Below are 20,153 nucleotides of genomic sequence, written 5' to 3'. Positions count from 1 at the left end.
GTCATCTGCGGCCCAAGGCTGTCAATAGAACTGTGGTCTGAGATCTCCGGTTAGCATGCTTTCCAGTCAGCATCATCCTTATATATATTTTTCAGCCATGAGACACGGACAGAGGTTGAACACCTTGTAATTTGGCAGCAATGAACAAAACAGCACAAGGCCTTTCTTGTGTGGGGTTCAAGGTTAGTTTCCTGATGGTGGCATTTCCAAAATACCAGATCTCATACTTTCAAACTGTGTAAAGGCTGATCAAGGAGTTTGAGGGGAAAGATGGCCTTGATTTGTTGATTGTAGGACTGTGTACTTAATTAACTCTCGACAGTGTCTGAGGATGTCAGACTGTGTTAAATTGGAATCTCCTGTTAGCCAGGAGGTGTAGGGCATTCTCGTGGTCTTCCTGTAGTGGTTTCAAAGGCGGACCATTTCTGAGGAGGATGGGGTGAGGATCTGGGAGTCATAAGAAGGATGGATAACACCCATGGCCATAGACAACCCAGTTCTTCAGACAGCTTAGCCAGCTTGGACTCTGGACACATGGGCTCTTCCTAAGATGCCTGATGACTGAGGCTGTGATGGCAATGGAGTCTTCGACTAATGTGTTATATTTATAATTGCTTATGTAATTTTGCTGGTGAAATTTGATCTTTCATTAGAAGTTGTAGAGGGGGTACCCCAAGTGGGATAGATTACTTCCAGGAAAACGTTGGCAACTGACATCGTGGAGACATTTTGGCAGCAGAAAAGCCTCCAACCGTTGAGAAAACATGCAGATCAGTGTGGGGACATACTGGGGACGTATTGGCTGCTGGGCCTCTGGTAATTGGATAAAGTGTATTTGACAGTGAAGGAAGGGTCTAGGGTAAGCTGTTCCCCTTCCTCAGCCCATATTTAGAATTTTCCCAGGGGTATGTTTCTGGCAGAGGAAGTGAGGGGCAGCTGCTTGGTCCAGATGAAAGCTAAAGGGTTCAAGCCATTGTTTGTCCAGAATGTCCTGCATTTGTACCTTTCTGGGATGAGTCAGGTGTAAACACAAACAATGGTGATAGATTTGAGTGGGCCATGTGGATTTCCTGTGTTATTTCCTTGGGAGGCATCTTGAAGAAGTTGTTTCCTTCAAGGGAGGTGTCTGTTTGGGTTGCTATAACAAAATACATGAGACTGATGATATTTGTTAAGAAATAAATAATTCGGTGCGCCATCGACAGTTCACATCAATGTGTTTCACATTAATGGCAGATTGGATAAATGCCTGATTTTTGAATGTTCATTTTGAGCAATGAGATTGAAGTAAAGTAAAAAGAGAATTAATGTTTGTTTTTACTCCCTTGTCAAAGGGTTTGATTTGCATTACAGATAATTGTATGTGCAACTTCTGTATCAGATTGCAAGTTTTTGTTGGCAGAGAGTTGAGGAAAATTCAAAGTGTGAAGAAAGAAGAGAGATAATGAAATTAAATTGAGATGAACTATATGATGAGATGTATTCAGCATCCCACTCCAAGGGCAATAAATTTTTTCCACTGGTCTATCTGGGGAAAAAAAAGGTCTCTTGGTTTATATCACTAGTTCTCTAGTGATTCCCCCAGAGGGAACCAGTGTCGCAGTTTCTGGTCTCTTTCTCGGATGGGCCATGCATGGTCAGGCGTTTATAGGTATATGTGTACTGCATGCACTGTTGTGTACCTTCATTTTTTTGTAACCACCCAATTTATCTTGGATATGTTTTTTATCAGCATATATAAATTGTGCTTTCAAAAATGAGTACCAGGTATTCAAAAATTCACATGTACCAGTGTTTATTTACCAGTGATGGGATTTGATGTGTGCCCATCCACAACCTATCACAGACTTGCAGGGAAACTTTTCTGGCTGTTTTAGATGGAGTTGTTCGTTCAGCTACCTGGAAGATGGATCATCTCTGCCTGAACAACACGGGCCCCAAACCCAGCATGGTGATATTGGTCGAGCTTCATTCTTCAGCTCAACCAGCAAACTTTTAGAGACCTGTGAAGTCCGTTTCTCCCTCTGAACTTGCCATTTCCTAGTTTATAAATCAGATGATTGTTTCTTCTCTTTATCTTAAAAGTTCAAAAAATTTTACAGATTTTTCTATTTACAGGCTTATTATAAAAACGTGGAAATCTAGAAAAGCATAAAGAATAAAATAAAAATCTCCAGTTATCCCATCCCTCAGAGACAACTGATATAGAAGTGCTGGGAAGGGAAGAGTGTGGCCCCTTTAAACGATACAGAAGGGGGAAGGGAAATGCTGGGGAGAGGAGGGCGTGGTCCCTGACTAGGGCTCCACCCAAGGGACCTGCGTGAGGACAGGCATTTTTGTTTCCCTGCCCAAATGTTGCATTTCCCAAGACCACCCTAGCCTGCCATGCCCCCATCGTGTGCCTATAAAAACTTGAGACCCTAGCAAGGCAGAGACAGAAATGGCTGGACGTGGGGAGGAGCACATCGGCGGAGGAACACACAAGTGGTGCGTGAGGAGGGATGCACGAACAGGCACCAGCACACCGGTGGGCCACCAAGGGCAGACCAGCACGGAGTTTGGCTGGGGCAGTTGGAGGAGCCTTGGGGTGCTGAGAGGCCTGATTCCAGGGAAAAAACCATCTCCTTTTTGGCTCCCCCATCTGCTGAGAGCTACTTCCACTCAATGAAACCTTGCACTCATTCTCCAAGTGCACATATGGTCCAATTCTTCTGGTACACCAAGGCCAGAACCCAGGATACAAAGTCTTGGCGACAAGGCAGGGGTCTAATTGAGCTGATTAACACAAGCCACCTACAGCTAAACTCAAAGAGCAGCCTGTAACACACACCCCCGGGGCTTCAGGAGCTGGAAACGTTTACCCCTAGACACTGCCATGGGGTGGGAGCCCCACAGCCTGCCCGTCTGGACGCCCCTCTAGAGGTTTGAGCAGCGGGGCCCTGTAGAAGCGAGCCACACCCCATCGCACGCTCTGCGAGGGGGACAAGGGAACTTTTCCTGTCTCACAACCACTATTAACCCTAAGGCACCTTCACTCCTCGTGCTCTTTCTGTAGCCCACTGTTGTGGGTTTTGTCTACGACATTCATTATATTTGACCCTTTTTCCCCTGTAGATATAAATTCTGCATAAACAAATTTTAATGGCTGTATACTTTATGGTGTGGCTGTGGCATAATTTATTTAACCAGTCTTCCATACTTAGACATTTTATATTTTTGACTTCATACATAATTCCGTGAGAAAGACCTTCACCTCTAAATCTTTGTCCGCTCTCCTGTGGGGTGGATTTCATGGTGTGGGATGAGTGGGTCAGTGGTTATTGATCCCTTATATTACATTGATCTATTTTGCCAAAGCGTTCTTCAAGAAGACTGTGCTGATTTTCAGCTGCGTCAGCAGTGGGTTGGTGTGCCTATTTCTCAATACTCAGGATAAGACTATAAATTAAATTTCTTAAAAATTGAGACAAAATGTAGCAAGACCTTGTTTAGACATTTATTATTTTATTCCTCTTAGTAATCTATATTTAGAAAAACTTGCAGCCTGAACCAATTAGGAAAACCAATAGTTGAAAACATTGTAGCAAATCTTTATTGTAATTGTAATAGCACATGGATAAACTCTGATATAACTTGCATAGAACATTTCTTTTTATGACTTCTTGTGGGCAGCATCTTAAATATGGAATAAGTTGGACTGTGGGTTGATTGGAAGCCTCTTTTGCCACAAAACCTTAGCAGAGAAAATAGATTCTCTTTATTGTGACAAACATATTAAATTAAGATTTATATTTACAGAGAGATATTTCTCAAATTCTAAGTTATTTGCATTTAAGGAAAAAGACAAAAAATGGCAGTAACAGTAAATTATAATGTAAAAAAATTAACAACCAGAATTGCAGAGTTGAGCTTACATATTGTTAAAGGATATCAATGATATCGTTTATTCTTTTTAGACTTAAACAATACACCTTGTATTTTACATTATTTTAATGGGAATTACAAGAGTTTGAAACTATTGCATGTGTCTTTGATTATGGCATAGTCTCATGAACACTACTAACTTTGTGTTGGGTTTTGAAAATCTTCTAAGCACTTCCTCTCCCTCAACACATAGAAACAATAGACTAACACTCCTAAGATTATACTGAAGTTGCCTTAAAACTCAGGAGTAAAATAAGCGGTTTCTGTTAACTTTTCAAAGGAATGCATGTTATTTTCTTTGGGAGATGATCTCGGCTCCAGAGAAAGGGAAAGCAGCTACATTATTTAAGGCAAAATTGTCTGCCTGTTTTCCAAATGGACACAATTTTCTTTCATTTTACCCATTATAGTAGTGGGAGACATGTTTTATAAAAAGTGGAGTTATGTTCTATTCATCTGGGCATTTTAGATTTTATAAAATGCCCAGATTTTTATCAAGCTGCCCAGAATGTCACAACTGTGGAGTTGGAGCCCCACAGCCTGCCGGTCTGTATGCGCCCCCTAGAGGTTTGAGCAGTGGGGCCCTGTAGAAGCGAGCCACACCCCCATCGCACGCTCTGCGAGGGGGACAAGGGAACTTTCCGGGTTTCACAACCACTATTAACCTTAAGGCACCTTCACTTTCTGTGGCCCACTGTTGTGGTTTTCGTCTACAACAAAACCATATATATATATATATATACACACACACACACGCACACACACACATCTGTCACCAGGCTCTGTGACTTTCTGTACAGCTTGATGAGGTCCTCAATAGGGCATGATATGTAGTATTGGAGGCTGCTTAGTGCATCCCATTGTTTTTACAGTTCTTTAATTATATATATATTGAATTTTCAATGTTTCCCCCTGAAACTTAACATATTAATGAATGCTTTTCTTTTTATCCTTACAGTGTTTTTACAAATGGAAGATTGTTTATTCCACCTGCAAAAATCATTATACCCAAATTTAGTCTGTCCGATTGGGACATCGTGCTGGCCACGATTGGAGAAAAAGTCTTCCCTCTGGGAGGCGTTCGGAAGTAAGGAGACTCTCGCCTATAGGACAGCCAGGGGGCGGCAGCTTGTGTTTATTCTTTTCTATGAGAGTTTTCTGCCTGGACCAGCAAGGTCTACAATGATTCACCATAAACTCTTAATTTTCATTCTTCAAGCAGATAGTATTTTTTCAATCTTGTTATTATACTTACTTTTAACCAGCCTCATTCATTTATTCATTCAGCAAACCATCGAGCATCTACCATGTGCTAGGGGTGGAGAATACAGCATTGCAAAAAAGAGTCTTGCTCCCTGAAACCCCTACTGAGTGGGCCAACTGTTCAAGTTGCTAGAATGCTGCAGTTGGTGTATATATATGTGTGTGTGTGTGTGTGTGTGTGTATGTGTGTGTGTGTGTGTGATAATGAGGCCTTCCAGTTGGTCTGGAGGAGCCAGGCCTGTGGGAGCTGGTGTTTGGATTGAGTCTTGGCAGAGATGGGGGAAATGAATTCCATGGGACAGAAGAGCATTGGGAGGGAGGTAGTGTGTGTAATGGCTTCTAGCATGGGCTTGGGGGTCTGACGTGGAGCAAATCTCCTCTCCGCTGTCGGTGTCTCTGTTACCTCAGGCACATTCCTAACTCCTCGATGCATGTTTTGTCATCTGGAAAACTGGAAATAATAATACCTACTTCCAAGGATCCCAATGTGTGTAAAGTGCTTAGCATAACACACGATGCACAGTCGGCATGGAAGGGGTTTGTGATTATGGTTGTGACAGTCGATGAGGCACAAACAAGCAGAGTGTGTTGAGGAAACCACACTGTCGTCACAGGAATTCAGCGCTATTGTGAGGGAAGTGACCAGCCCCGAGGCCAGAACGTAGGTCCCATGAATACGTTACAGACCAGGCAGGGGGCTTGCTGTGGTGCAGCCAGTGGGTCTCATTTGCATGAACAAAAGCTCACCGTGGTGGTCGTCCATCGTGATGATGGATTGAAGGTGGGAGGTGAGAGATGGGCTATGAGCCAGGCGGCTGTGAGGATAATCTGGGTCGGCCTTCAGCTTTAACCACATGCACTGGCTGAAAGTGAAGGGATGGGAAAACTATCCCATGCAAGTGGAAACCAAAAGAGAACAGGGGCAGCTGGACTTACCTCAGACAAAATTGACATCATGTGAAAAACTGCAGCAAGAGATAAAGAAGGTCACCACATTATGTTAAAAGAGTGGGTCCATCAAGAATATACAACAGTTATAAATAGACATGCAACCATCACTGGAGCACCTAAATATATAATATGCAAGCATTACCAGAACTGAAAGGAGAAGTAGACAGCAATACAATAATAGGAGGCGACTTCAGTACCCCACTTTCAACAATGAGTACATCATCCAGACGGAAAGTCAGTAAGGAAACTGTGGGCTTGAATAACTATATAAACCCAATGGACTTAACAGACTGCAGAACATTCTGTCCACCAGCAGCAGAATACACATTCTTCTCACGTGTACACAGCATTCTCCAGGATAAATCATATTAGGCCACAACTCAAATCTTAGCAAATGTAAGATTGAAATCATATCGAGTATTTTTTCTGATCATAATGATACAAAACTAGAAATCAGTAACAGGAGGAAAATTGGAAAATTCACAAATATGTGGAAATTTAACAGTGCATTCCTAAACAACCATTGGGTCAAGGAAGAAATCAAAAGGGAAATAAAAAAAATATCTTGAGAGCAACAAAAATGGAAATAAATACTAGAACTTACGGGATTCAGCAAAACCAGTTCTAAGAGTGAATTTCATAAAGAAAATGCCTGTATTGGTCAGGTGCAGTAGCTCACACCTGTAATCCCAGCACTTTGAGAGGCTGAGGCGGGTGGATCACCTGAGGTTAGGAGTTCAAGACCAGTCTGGCCAACATGGTGAAACCCCGTCTCTTCTAAAAATATAAAAAATTGCCAGGTGTGGTGGCGGGCATCTGTAATCCCAGCTACTTGGGAGGCTAAGGTAGGAGAATCACTTGAATCTGGGAGGTGGAGGTTGCAGTGAGCTGAGATTGTACCATTGCAATCCAGTCTGGGCAACAAGAGCAAAACTCTGTCTCAAAAAAGGAAAAAACAAAACAAACAAACAAAAAAAAAAACAAAAAAACCTATATTAAGGAAAAAGAAAGATCTCAAACAATCTAACTTTACACCTCATTTTTATTAACAGAATGAAAGAAATCACATGATCATCTCAATAGATACAGAAAAGGCACTGGACAAAATTCAACAACCTGTCACGATCAAAGCTCTTAGCCAATTAGTATACGAAGAATATATCTCAACACAATAAAAGCCAAACACGACAAGCCCACAGTTAACATCATACTCAACGGTAAAATGCTGAAAGCTTTTCCTCCAAGATTAGAAACAGGATAAAGGTGCCCCACTTGTACTACTTACATTCAGCATAAGGCTGGAAGTCCTAACAAGAGGAACCAGATGAGAAAAAGAAACAAAGGCATCCACATTGGAAAGGAAGAAGTCAAATAATCTGTTTGCAGATGATACAATTTTACATATAGAAAACCCGAGACTGTACCAAAAAACTGTTAGGATAAAAGAATTCAGTAAAGTTTCAGGTTACAAAACCAACATACAGAAATCACTTGTGTTTCCACATAATCTCAACAAGCTATCTGGAAAAGAAGTTAAGAGAAAAATCCCATTTACTAAAGCACCAAAAAGAGTAAAATACTTAGGAATAAATTTAACCAAGCAAGTGAGAGCTGTCTACACTGAAAACTATAAAACACTGATGAAAGAACTTGAAAAAGATACAATAGATGGAAAGATATCGTGTTCATGGATTGGAAGAGTTATTATTCCTCCAGTATTGTACTGGAGCAACCGCACCAATGAGAGTTCTTTTCTGAGGTGGGGAGTCCTGCAGAGGAGCAGGTTTGGTTGTTGGTAACAAGTTAAAGAATCCACAAAGACATGCCTGTGGGACCCCCAGGCCTGGGCTGCAGACGGAGATGGAAGCTGGAGTTTTCGACTGGGGATATGTGAACTCAGTAGTCGGTGGAGCTCTGTGTGGATGAGACCCCCGGGAGCTGGCCTGGAGAAGGTGGGCAGCTCGGGTGGCTGTGGGGTCTTCCGTCAACTGCTTGTCACTTTGTGAGAATGTGGGGCCGTTGTGGTCAGAGTTTTCACAAGAAGGTAGAAACGTCAAACCATGTAAAACAAAGACAAGAATCCTCCTCTCATCGGTTCTTTTTATGCCCCTGTTCTGCCCGCAGGCAAGGTTTTGGGTATCCTATAAGGGCAGTTCTGTTTTCCTTGGCATCTCTCTGGCCTCATGTTCGTGCCCTCGTGGCCCTGATGCTGGAATGGGTTTCCACCTCTGTGTGGCCCTGCCTGTTGGTGCCTCATCTGACCACGTGGCACTTGATCCTGCCTTTGCCCCGGATGTGGTTGTTTGAATTCTTTTTGCCTTGTGTTCTGTGGCTATGGACTCCTGGCCCTCTGCCTGTTCCCAGTCCTGGGTCCGCTAACTAGCCGGGGGTGGAGTTCTTGGGGGTAGTTTGGAGTGGGAGATAAAGGGAAGCCACAGAGGGGCATGCAGAAGAGCTGCAGACTCCGGAGTGGAGGCAGTGGCCCGGGAAGGCACAACCTGGATGCCTGGGCTGGATTAGCTTCCAGTGAACACCACAGCCGAGGCCAGGGAGACGAGATCTAGAATGTGCTCTCTGACTGCACTTAGCAGGTGGCCACCGGCACTGTGAGATGGAAGCCAGGTCCTGTGGGCGGGCTGGAGTGGTGGGTGAGAAAGCAGAGATGGGAGTGTAGGGGGTACCTGTATGTGAAATAGGGAGAGAAGCGTGATGCGGAATTGTGGCTTGAGGGGCTCAGGGCAAAGACATGGTCACCGCTGAACACGAGGGGCCTGAGCACACCTCTCTCCCGAGGGAGAAGGTGGAGGAAGGAGTGGGGCATAGGAGCCAGACCCTGAGCAGGTGGAAGAGAGTGTGACCTGGAGGATGGGTGGATGCCTAAGCCGTGCGAGGTGGGGGAGCCACCCTTCCTGCAAGGCAGGGGTGGAGGTGAGGATTGGTGCAGGTACAGAAAGCTTTAAGGTAGGAGGGAAGGAAGGTGGCAAATTAATGCCTAATGGACTCTAAAAAGGGAGAAGGCTGTGTCTTGAGAATGGCCAGAAGGAGAATGGGGGCAGCGGGAGGGGCACGGAATGGGAGGATTGCCGAGCAGGGTTGAGGGCCCTGCTGGACTGCGCGCCGAAGATTTGCAGCGGAACCAGCCTGTAGTTCCATGTACTCTCGGGCACTCAGAAGCTGGGGATGAGAGAGGAGAAGGCAGATGGGCGGTTGGTCCACGAGGTGAGGGCAGGGAGAGACAGGCAGGGACAGGGGCTCATGGCGCAGCAGGCGAAGCCATTGCTGGTGTGGACGTGAAGCCAGAGCCAGTTGAGTGGCGTCAGGCCCAGGGTCCAGCTGTTGGTACAGATTAGAGGAAGGTGAAGTGGGAGAGCGGGAGGCTGGGAGGCCAAGAGGCTGCAGAGGCAAGGTCGAGACATCCACCTGGGGACGCTTCTGGGCGATAATGAGGTGTGAAGGACTGCCCTGGGAGGGGCTGAGAAGGTGCAGGGGAGATGAAGATCTTCCAGGCTGAGAAGTGGGAAAACGCCATGCAGCAAGGAGAGTTAGGAGGAGCCCGCCGTGGGCAGCGGTGGTCTCCTGATGGTGGCTGCTGTGGAGGAGGAGCAGAAACAGTTAATCCTGCCTTATGCTTTTGTCAATTAACTCTCCCTTGGGGGTAGATTAAAAACATTCAAGAGTGATTTACAGTCAACAGTTGTGATACCATCAGTGAAAACTGATGTCCACTTTTGAGAAGGATGTAAACTGTTGAGCCGTTTAGAGCAGTGGAGCGATGAGTAACCTCATGGCAGTGGCAACGAGCAGGTGGAAGTTAGATGCTTGTGCACAAATCTGTACTGGGAATACCTCCATGCTCCCAGAATGCAGCTATAAATATTAGTGTATTATTCTCAAAGAAATAAAGCTGTGTGCAGTAGATAGACCTGTGTATACTTCTGGGAGAAGCCAGAAACGATAGTGGAAGAAATCTGTTTTTTATTTATTTACTTATTTTTTTTTTTTAGACTTGCTCTGTTGCCCAGGCTGGAGTGCAATGGCACAATCTTGGCTCACTGCAACCTCAACCTCCCAGGTTCAAGTAATTCTCCTCCCTCAGCCTCCAGAGTACCTGGGATTATAGGCGCCTGCTACCATGCCTGGCTAATTTTTGTACTTTTAGTAGAGAGGAGTTTTCACCATGTTGGCCAGGCTGCTCTTGAACTCCTGACGTCAGGTAATCTGCCCGCCTTGGCCTCCCAAAGTGCTGGGATTACCGGCATGAGCCACTGCACCCAGCCTTGGAATAAATCTTAAGTATCACATGTAGAATGATAGTAGTGAAAGTAGCAGAGAAAATTCTTGTATGGTAGAAGTAAGGAAGGGAATAGAATATTTAAAGAGTAAAAAAGACATTAGATCAATAAGCTAATTTCTTTTTTTTCCTGGACTTAAATTAGTTTTTTATGGTTGGGTTTAGGAAAAGTGCAGAGCTTAGAAATAAAAGAAATGCTTAGAAAGTACAAATGCTAAGCTTGAAGGAGTGAAGCAATATGCACATTAACAGAGTTAAAAAAATCAATGTGCGTGTTACTTTTGAATGGGAACTACAGCTACTGTTTCTCATGCATTTGAGAAATTATTTATATTTCTCTGTATTTATCATCCTTTAGATAATGCCAATATGATTCAGCTGAGATTTCTGTCACACCTTTTCCTTGTGTGGGTTAGAAACTAAGCCAGTTCTTTTTTTAGGAGACTCTGTTGCCTGGGCTCAGTGCAGTGGCGCAGTCACAGCTCACTGCAGTCTTGACCTCCTGGGCTAAGAGGATCCTCCCACCTTAGCCTCCTGAGTAGTTGGGACTACAGGTATAAGCCACCACTCATGACTTTTTTTTTTTTTTTTTTTTTGTAGTGATGAGGTCTTGCCATGTTGCCCAGGCTAATTATTTGTAGTGTATTAAAATTCCTTGATTTATTGGATAGTTTAAACTTTTGGCATAATGCATCCAAATAGCCCAGCGAAATACTTAAGTGAAATTCTGTAAGTCTCTATGCGAGACGATTGCTGATCTCGGTTGGAAAAGGTGCTCGTAGAGGCTGTTGGCTGAACACCAGGGATGCAGCCGTGAGCAGAACAGGCTCGGTCCTCAGCCCCAGTGCAGCCCAGCAGAGAGGAAACGTGTCATGTGAGCAGTTACAGCGAGGGCGGCATGTTCGTGAGAGGGAGCACACTGCCAGGGGAGTGCAGACTGAGAGACCTCCCAGAAGAGATACGTGCTGTAAGAACTGGAGGACCTGGAGGAGTCGCGGCAGGAGGGTACCTTCTCACATCAGCACCCTGTGGGCCTCTTGTGCCTCACCCTAGGCCAGGCCCTGGCCAGGGAAAGTGGGAGTGGATGGGGACCAGCATGACCCACTCTAAGAAAGGAATGATGTTTAGCATGGAGTGGGGGCCATGGAGGATGAAAGAGGGCAAGTTGCCTGAGGTCAACAGTTCTGAAAATTCTTTCCATGCCACCTGCTGGAAGGAAAAGGTGACGAGCTATTCTTGTGAATTTCTCTGAGACTGAAGTGGAATGATCTCCACTCTCCGTTTTCAATTTCCCATTGTTCGTTGGGTGTATACTCTGCACCGCACACTATTCTAGGAGCTGGGAGGTGATAAAACATCTGCAAGAACATGCTCCTTGACACTCAGGATCGCACAGCCTTGCTGGGAGACGGATCCTCTAAGGGAAACAGTTACACTGCAATCGGGGGCAGTGCTGGGGCCTGGCCGGTGAGAGAGAGGAGGATCTTGAGCTCCGTGAGAGTTCTCAGAGCAGAAGGGAGTTGAAGGAGGGTCTGTCCTGGGTTCTGAAGAAATGGGTAGTGGAAGTAAGGGAGGTGTTCTGGAGTGGGGGGACTGTGTGGACAGTGGCCTGCCATAGGAGCGAGGAGGCGTGAGGGCCCTGAGGGAAGCAGGGCCTGGCCATAGTGAAACTTTTTGGAAAATGCTGGGAGACAGGTGTGGATACCCAGGGTTGCAGCACATACAGATGGCCCTAGTGGCTACATGCAGAGTTTTATGATGTTTTAAGAGCTAATGATGAATGCCAGGGCGGGACATACATGTACACAGCACATGCATGTGTATTCCCGTGGCCCACCCCTGTGAGCTGGCCCCTGGCCCCTCTGAGGCAGGAGCTTCCCGCCTCGGTTTCTGTGCAGGGCTCAGCGTCAGTCATGCTGCCCTGTATCATGGGCACAGCTGTCCCTTATCCACCAGCGGGTGTTTTGAACATCAGCATCCGTGATTTAGGTGACAGTCATTCTGGAGAGACCATGGTGACCCATGAACTTGAGTTTGCTCATCTTGACTAGACTGATTAGGAAAGAGAGGGGCCCCCACCCCAGAGGCAGTGAAAGGTCTGAGGGAGGCGAAGCGGACCATTGTCATGAAGCAGCCTGGCCACTACTGTTAGTGGCAGCTGCTTGCCCCAGTGGATGTCACTTCTGGCTCAGCACAGCGTGTCCTGTGCATCTTCCTGGCCCAGGCAGTAGCCCAATCCCAGCGTAGGTGCAAGGTGCAGGGCACACACTGGACACGCTGGGTGTGGCCTGACCTCGCCCATCTCAAAGTAGAAGTGAAGTCTTGGGCTGCACCACACCACATACTGAACCTTTCTTTATTTGTTGATTGGTTCAACAAATATTTATTGAGCGCTTAAGGGGTTTCTATCTAAGCCCTAAGGGGATGGGGTGAGTATGGTCCTCGCAGGGCAGACATTGTCTAGTGGAGAGACGACAGATGCACGCTCAGGAGCAGATCCCTGATAAATGCCCCGCGAAGGGTGGCACAGAGGAATGAAGCAGGGCCGGGCTTGGGGTGAGTGACTGGGCTGGTCAGGGCAGGCTTCTCTGAGGAGGTGACATTTGAGAACACATCTGAATGGCACAGAGAAGTAAAACGCATTGTGATCTGGATGGAGATTGTCCCGATCAGAGGGACCCCCAGGCGCACAGGCTCCACGGTGGGAAGCCACCGGTGGCAGGGCAGTGCCTGGTGAGGGAGGGTGGGAGCTGCTAAGTCTAGGAATGAAGACTGGCTTGTAGACCTCGCTGAGAGGCTTGGGCAGTGAGTGTGGTGGGAATCCATTGGCGGGTTCTGAGCAGGAAGCGTCATCACCTGACTACGGGTTGGGATGGGAGACTTGTTTAGAGGCTCCTGCAGGTGATCCCGGGGAGACCACAGTGGCTGGGGCCAAGGCAGGCAGGTTCTGGCTGTGTTACTTTATGTGATGGGGCTTGCTGATCAACCTCATGTAGGAAGAGTGAGTGAGAGGTGGGGGTGGGGTGGGGGTGGGGAGTGTGTGGTGGGGGAGGCGATGCGGGAGGGGAGAGGAGGGAGAAAGGAGGTAGACTCCCAGCCTTCTGATCAGAGCAGCTGGGTGACTGTCGGTACCATTCCTAAGAAGGGGAAGTGGGAGGAGGAACAGGTTTTGGGGGAGTTAAGAATGAATTTTTGGATGCGTCCAGTTGGCGAGGCATATTGGACGTCAGAGTGGGGATGTGCCAGGCTGGATACGTGAGTGTGAAGTCAGGGAAGAGGTCAGGCTGGAGAAACGGACACACGATCTGAGTGTTGTGGATGGTATTGGAGGTTGAGGTGCTGGGTGGGATGGAGTTAGTGTTGAAGGAGAGACCTGAAGACTGAGTTCTGGGTTCAGCTTCCTGATAAATAGCCCATCAACCTTGGACTGTGGTTATTTGTGGACTTATCATCTCTTCTCCACTATATTTTAAGCTCCTTAAAGTTTGGGACTCTTTCTGATAAATTTTTTTTTTTTTTTTTAGTCCCTTAATAGTGGGGAAACTAGCTGAACTAACAGTGGAGACCCATGGACTCGGAGTCCAGGGTTCAGGGTGCCCAATGAGACCCTGCTTCCAGAGATTTTGAAGCCTTAGCTGAAAATCAGGTCTATCTTTTAATCACTACATGGTCTTGAAAAGGAAGCTCATTAAACATAAATATTTTAAAATTCCTGTGAGATAGACTACCTTTATTTTGGGAAAACAGCCAGATTGGCTGTTTATTGGTAAAGGATTTAATTTAGAGATATTTACATTTTCTACTATATCCCCAATCTTTAAGATTCATTAAAAATCATTTAATAGACATTTTTGTAATGTTTTCCAATTTACAAAACAATTTTGCAAATGGCTGTTTCATTTAGTCCTCAGCTTTTCTGATACAAGTAATAATTGAAATACCTAGTGTTTAGCATTTTATGATGCAAAACACTTTGATTTATGTGCATGATCTCATTTGATAGCCACATTCTTGCTATTCATTTCTGTGAGACTCACACTTCAGTAAAAGCTGCCGTTCTCTGTATGTGACGTCCCGGCTCACATTTGTATGTCTGTGTAGGTGTAATCTGAACATTACATACAGGCTCACATTTTCACATGGATGGATGTGTCATTTTCTATCTGGAACTTCCTTCCTGTCTTATCCCACCGAGGAATTTCTACTTACCCTTCACCCTGTGAGTAGACTTTGTACCTCTCTTAGAAGAAAATGAGGCCGAGATGAGTTTAGGGAAGAGTCCGAGGGGAACATGCCTGAACCGTTTGTTCCTCCAGTGTGTGGGCGGCCAGGTGTCCTGTTGGCCCTGTAGGGTTTAAACCACAGTTTGGTGGCCATGGCTCTGTCTCACTCAGCGGGCACCTCCCAAATCTTGCATTGAGCCACCCAGAGTCCTCTTCTTTGGTATCTATAGTTCCATCCCTGAATGAAAAGAACACAACTTCCTAGAAGCAAACAAATGAACGTAAAAACAACCAGCTTCATTCCTGCGAGGCCCCTGCTGCGGGAAGGAAAACCTGAAATGCCTTTGGTTGATGCGGAGACATTCCAGTTGAGTTTTTTTAGGTGCATTTTTTACCGTTGCCCAGTTGCTGACAGCTCATTTTCTCCTCTAGCCGCCTCCACCCCAAGCCATCAGGCCCACTCCTTGCCTTCCTCTGCCTGTTCCCGGCTCCATCGTTCTGCTCAGCACCCAGAATCCCTGGACCCATGCTGGACACTGCACACATCTTTTCCCTCATCTGCCAGTCGCCAAGCCTTGGAGATTCTGAGCTGATTGATTTCTGCATCTTCCCCATCCCCAGCCAAGAACATAAGCACAATTTTATGTTCCTTGGCTCCCCTCAACAGCCCCTATCTCATGGCTATGATCGAGAATTTGAAGTTTGGATTATGATGAATGTGTTTTCTTTGATCTTAGCTTTTTTAAAAAAAGACAAAGCAAATTGGTCCTTGTATTTGGTCACCTTTACTTCACACCATTCTCATAGCAACTCCTGGATTCGCTGTCCCTCTTGTTTAACCACGTCCTCTGAAAATGTTCTTGGCATGGGTCTCTGTGTGGCAAATCTCCCGAGGCCTTGGAAGCCCGAGGACATTTTTATCTCGTCCCTTGTGCTTACCTGAGGGTCTGGCTGGCTTTAGCGTTCCTTCTAGATTTTGAAAATATCAGCGTCTTTCCCGTCTGTGTTGCTGCCAAAAGGCCTCAGTCAGTCCTGTCCTGCCGGGCGGTGCGGCCAGGTCTCTCTCCCCAGCGCCTTGAGGATGCCGTCTGTGACCTTGGGTGTCACACCCAGGTGTCTGCTGGCGAGTTTTCCTGTAGTTTCTGTTCTTTGACATCCGTGGACTCTTTTACCTGTGGCTTGTCCTCTTTCCTCAATTCTGGGAAATTAGTTTTCATGATTTCTATACATATTTTCTCCTTCCACTCTTACTGTAACTTCCTTTTGGGATTCTGGTCGCTGGTGTTGGCACGTCTGCTCACCCTCATTTCTTAGCTCTTCTTTTGCGGATCCTGTTTCTTTCTTCCTCCCTCCTTTCCTCTAAGGGCGTTCCTCAGTTTTACCTCCAAACAGCAGCTTGCACCTCCTCCATGTCCATTCTGCGGTTCACCCCTATTGTGATCTTTCTTTCCGCGACTTAGTTTCACATCAGTATTTCTACTTGCTTCTGTGTTATGGTTTCATATTCTTGTTTCATGCTGGGAATATCTGCCATCTCTTTGATGTCATTTTGCATATTTGTGTGTGAATTCTTGGTTCGTCTGTTCCCACCCTGCAGAGCCTTGCTGTTTGGCCCCCGGGAGCAGTCGCTTTGGGGACACCCTCTCCTTAGGACCACCGTCAGTCCCCCACTTCCCTGGTGAGGCTTCTGCATGTTCCTGATTTACTCCTGGGGATTCTGGCACTGGCTGTTCAAGTCCACCAGAGGGGACTGACTGTCCCCAGGTCCCGGTAGGAGGAGAACAGAATTCCAAGCATTGGGTTTATCATGGAAACCTCTGCTCCAGGCGGGCATGGCTCCGCCATGCCTCTCCCAGGTTCCCGTCTTGATGCCTCTAGGGTCAGTCTCAGGCAGTGGCTCTCGGGATGGGGTCCAGGAGCATCAGCAGCGTGTCAGCCAGGAGCTTGTTAGAAATGCCACACACAGGCCTTATCCAGGCCTCCTGAGCTGGGAGCTCTGCGGTGGGGCCCAGCACTCTGAAGCTGGCCTTCTGGACAGCTCTGACACCCAGCTCTGCTGAGGGATAGGTTTTGTAGATTCCTCCTTTCCATGCCCCCTGCATTTCTTCTCTTGTTCTGCTCCTGCATTTCCTGCCCTAATTCATTCCTTCATCTCAGGCTCTTGCAGAAGCTCTGAGCCTTCTCCCACAGGGGCAATTCTTCCTCAGTCACATCCTGGTCACAGCTGCCCGCTCACTAGTGCTAAAACATAGCTCTTATCCCCTCTTCCTTGGAAATCTTCATTCCAATGCAATGAATGATAAATGCTCCTCCCCGGAATTCAAGGCCCTTTGGAAACCGCCCCGTCCTGCGCATTCACGGCTGTGTCTGCACCTCACCCTCAGTGACTGTCAGCTCCCCTCCCCGCCCTGGGTTCTGACTTTGTGCACAGCACCCTCCTGCCGAGATGGCTTCATCCCGTCTGTACGTGATGAAATCCCACTCACCCTCCCGACCCCATTGCAAATTCCTCCAGCTCTATGAAGCCTGCAATTGGGCTCAGCCTTTCTCCTCTTGGACCCCAACCGTTTGCACTTCTCTTGTCATATTTAGCTTTGTAGGCTTTTGTGTGCTTCTGTTTTATGGTTTCATATGACTTTGGGGAGGCAGAGACTTTCTTATGCTTATTTTTATCCAATGCATTGCCTACCTCATTGTCTTATGCATATGGAGGCTCAGCATTGAATTAATTGAATCATTTCTAAATAAACTAGCGAAGGAGTACCTGCCGAAAAGGATTACTGAGTAAAAAGTAGACTAATATTAGTCTTTTGGTGCTTATAAAAATGCATATTATTTGTTAATAAATCCTGGTTTGTTTTCCAAGTATTGTTCTAACAATATGGGCCAATTTGTATTAATTTTAGCTGTTATTAGTTAAAATTAATTGAACACTAACCAAGAGTGTAACATGTTCTCAAGAGCCTCTGAGCACTTGTATATAATTAAAAATATACTTTAATTAAAAAATCTAAAAGTGGAAAGCAAGTTGAATCCTGGAAGAGCAGCTCCCGTCGGGTTTAATTGGCTCGTTTGGATACCACTTGCTTATGATGAGCACAGTTTCTCCAGCGGTCTGTGCACTAGTCATAGTGTAGGCACAAACACTTGCTACTGGTCCTCAAGTCTCTATCCCATTTCTTCTCTCTGTTTTTACAGATTATTTACAATGAATGGGCATCTTTTGGGCGACTCAAAGGATTTGCAAGACAATCACTTTTATGTTGCTGCGGGACTGGAGACCTTCAAATATTTTCCTTACTGGAAGTCTCCAAGGGTGCCCAGTGAGGTCCAACAGTGAGCATGCTTTGTACCTTTCTTTCCTGAGTTTTGGGAAAAAATTAGCCTTTTCCCAAGTACCTCTCCCAAGTAGGTCCAGTTCAGCTATTGGTTATTTTTCAGTAGTGACATGTAATATTCTTATATATGATACAATTTTAGATTTTAAAAAATGAGGCGCGGGGGAACTGCTCTTGTATGATGTATTCACAAGGACAGCAAGATCTACACGGAGTCCACTGCTTTTCTCTGGGAGACCAGGAGTCTTAGAGATCAAGAGTTGAAATGTGCGATACAGTTTCAGAGCTGATGCCAGGCACAGTTACGCCTGCCTGTGATGCACCCAGCATGATACTTTGTTTTCTTAATTTGGCTTGCTTCCCCCATGTCTGAAGTACAGAATTGGTGCTGGATGTCAGACTCTCCTGGTGAAAAAAGCCATGATTTTTGTAGTAATCCTAGGCATGGCTAAGCGGGTGACCCACTGTGTGTGTGTTTGTGGACACGAGGCGGTGACCGGGAGGGAGCGGAAGGGTGCTGAGACAGGTGGTTCCGAAGCCCATCTGTGGGATTCTTCATCCTTAATTGTTTAGCCCTGACGGGTGTGTTTGAAATGCATTTTGTGTAGGACACGGCTTGAGGGCCTACTAGGAGCCTTCCCGGAGCTAGCTCTTCATCAAGTTTTCAATGATCATGATCTCGAGCAAAGAAAAAAAGCTGCCATTTTTCATCTCATTGTGGAGCAGGACAGATGGTTTGAACACCATGAAGGTGGCCCGCCTTCCTCTACCCTTTAGGTTTTGTGGTATGAGCGCCTTCTGCGTTTGGAGAGCTTGAACCTCCACTGAGGGTGCAGTATCCGGGATGGCCTCCTCCTATTCTGGTTCACGTGCTGCTAGGGTTTGTACCTCAAGGCAGAGAAAGGCTCCTTTTGTCCTGTCTACCAAGGATGACCCCACAGCAGTTTGATATCCAGGCAGATGGTTAGGTTAGAGTCCCACCTGCATGCCTGGCACACGTAGATGTTTCTTGATTTTATTGACTTAATTCATGCTAATAGTCCTGATAGCACAGTGAGGAGGAACACCATGGGGCTGTGGAGTTGAGTCATTCTTTCTACCTGCCCCCCACGTGTTTCCCATCTCTTAAAGTGTTTTGCTTTTTTGCCACTGTCTGTTCATTGGGAATCCCTGACTGAGTCTGACTGGTGTAAATATCTTTCCCCCTCGCCAAAGTTGTTGAGCTTAGGGTCAACAGGAGGCCACATGCAATCGCTCAGAGACTGAAGTTCGTGTGGCTTACACAGAATAGACCAAGGAGGTGCTCTGAATTTGCAGAGAATCCTGGGGTATGAGCATTTCCAAATTTAAGTAGCAGCTTTTGGAGAAAGCCTCACTAAAGAGGAATTAGAAATGGGATGCCTGCACTTGCAAAGGCAGCAGGTGGACAGGGACTCTTTGCTGTGGTAGAAGGAGGATGGGCCATCTGACCTCCAGGAAGGAAATTGAACAGATTCCTGGGGCGTTTTCTGCTCCTGAGGCTGGGAAATCATTGTTACCATGAGCCGTGTCCTCTGTGGACAGCTTGCTCCTCCTCGTGGTCACTTCCCTCCTAAAGACAAGGCTGCAGCCTGCATTTTATAGAGATAACTTAGGGCCGGGCTTTGCATTTCAAGTTGAACATCTTTTGTCTTGCAGAAAATATGCGAATGTTGAAAAAAAGTCACAGAGAAAGAAAAAAGTAAGTAACTTTTTAAAACAAGTAAGTAATTTGTTTCTGATTCTGGCGTCTTCTGGCATGCAGAAGGGCACAGTGCAGAGTGAGGGCCTGAACTGTAAACAGAGCTTTCTGGGCCAGCATCAGTGCCAGGCTTATAAAGAAAAATCAGGTGCACTTCTGAGAATGGTGTGAATAGGAGAGGAAGTTTATGTTTGGAACACAGAGTCCAGCACTGAGAGGCACACACAGGTATTTTATAATGCAACCCAGTAGGTGTGAAGACAAAAATATATTTGAACTTTTATGGGACAGGGAGGAGAGTAACGGATTCAAGCTTGGCATGAGTGGCAGTGGGCTCTGGTGTGGGAGTGGGAGGAGGACATTCTAGGCAGATGTGACAGTAAGGCAGCAGTGGGAGAAGCAGCTCACTGCATGCACATGTGTGTGTGAATACATATGTGTGT

General features: G+C 46.2%; 1 protein-coding gene across 1 annotated transcript in view; it reads left to right on the top strand.

Moving 5' to 3' along the window:
• The window catches only part of DCDC2C (doublecortin domain containing 2C), a 143,071-nt gene that overhangs the window by 32,150 nt on the left and 90,768 nt on the right, over positions 1–20,153 (top strand). Inside the window, exons 4-6 of the mRNA XM_030921649.1 lie at positions 4,883–5,011; positions 17,851–17,988; positions 19,668–19,710. Of these exons, the coding sequence (XP_030777509.1) occupies positions 4,883–5,011; positions 17,851–17,988; positions 19,668–19,710 (310 nt within the window). The remainder of the gene's footprint in view (positions 1–4,882; positions 5,012–17,850; positions 17,989–19,667; positions 19,711–20,153) is intronic.

Source organism: Rhinopithecus roxellana, chromosome 17 (genome assembly GCF_007565055.1).
Source record: "Rhinopithecus roxellana isolate Shanxi Qingling chromosome 17, ASM756505v1, whole genome shotgun sequence".
Lineage (NCBI taxonomy): Eukaryota > Metazoa > Chordata > Mammalia > Primates > Cercopithecidae > Rhinopithecus > Rhinopithecus roxellana.
The sequence above is the reverse complement of the archived record's forward strand: the minus strand, read 5'-3'. Positions and strand labels throughout refer to the sequence as shown.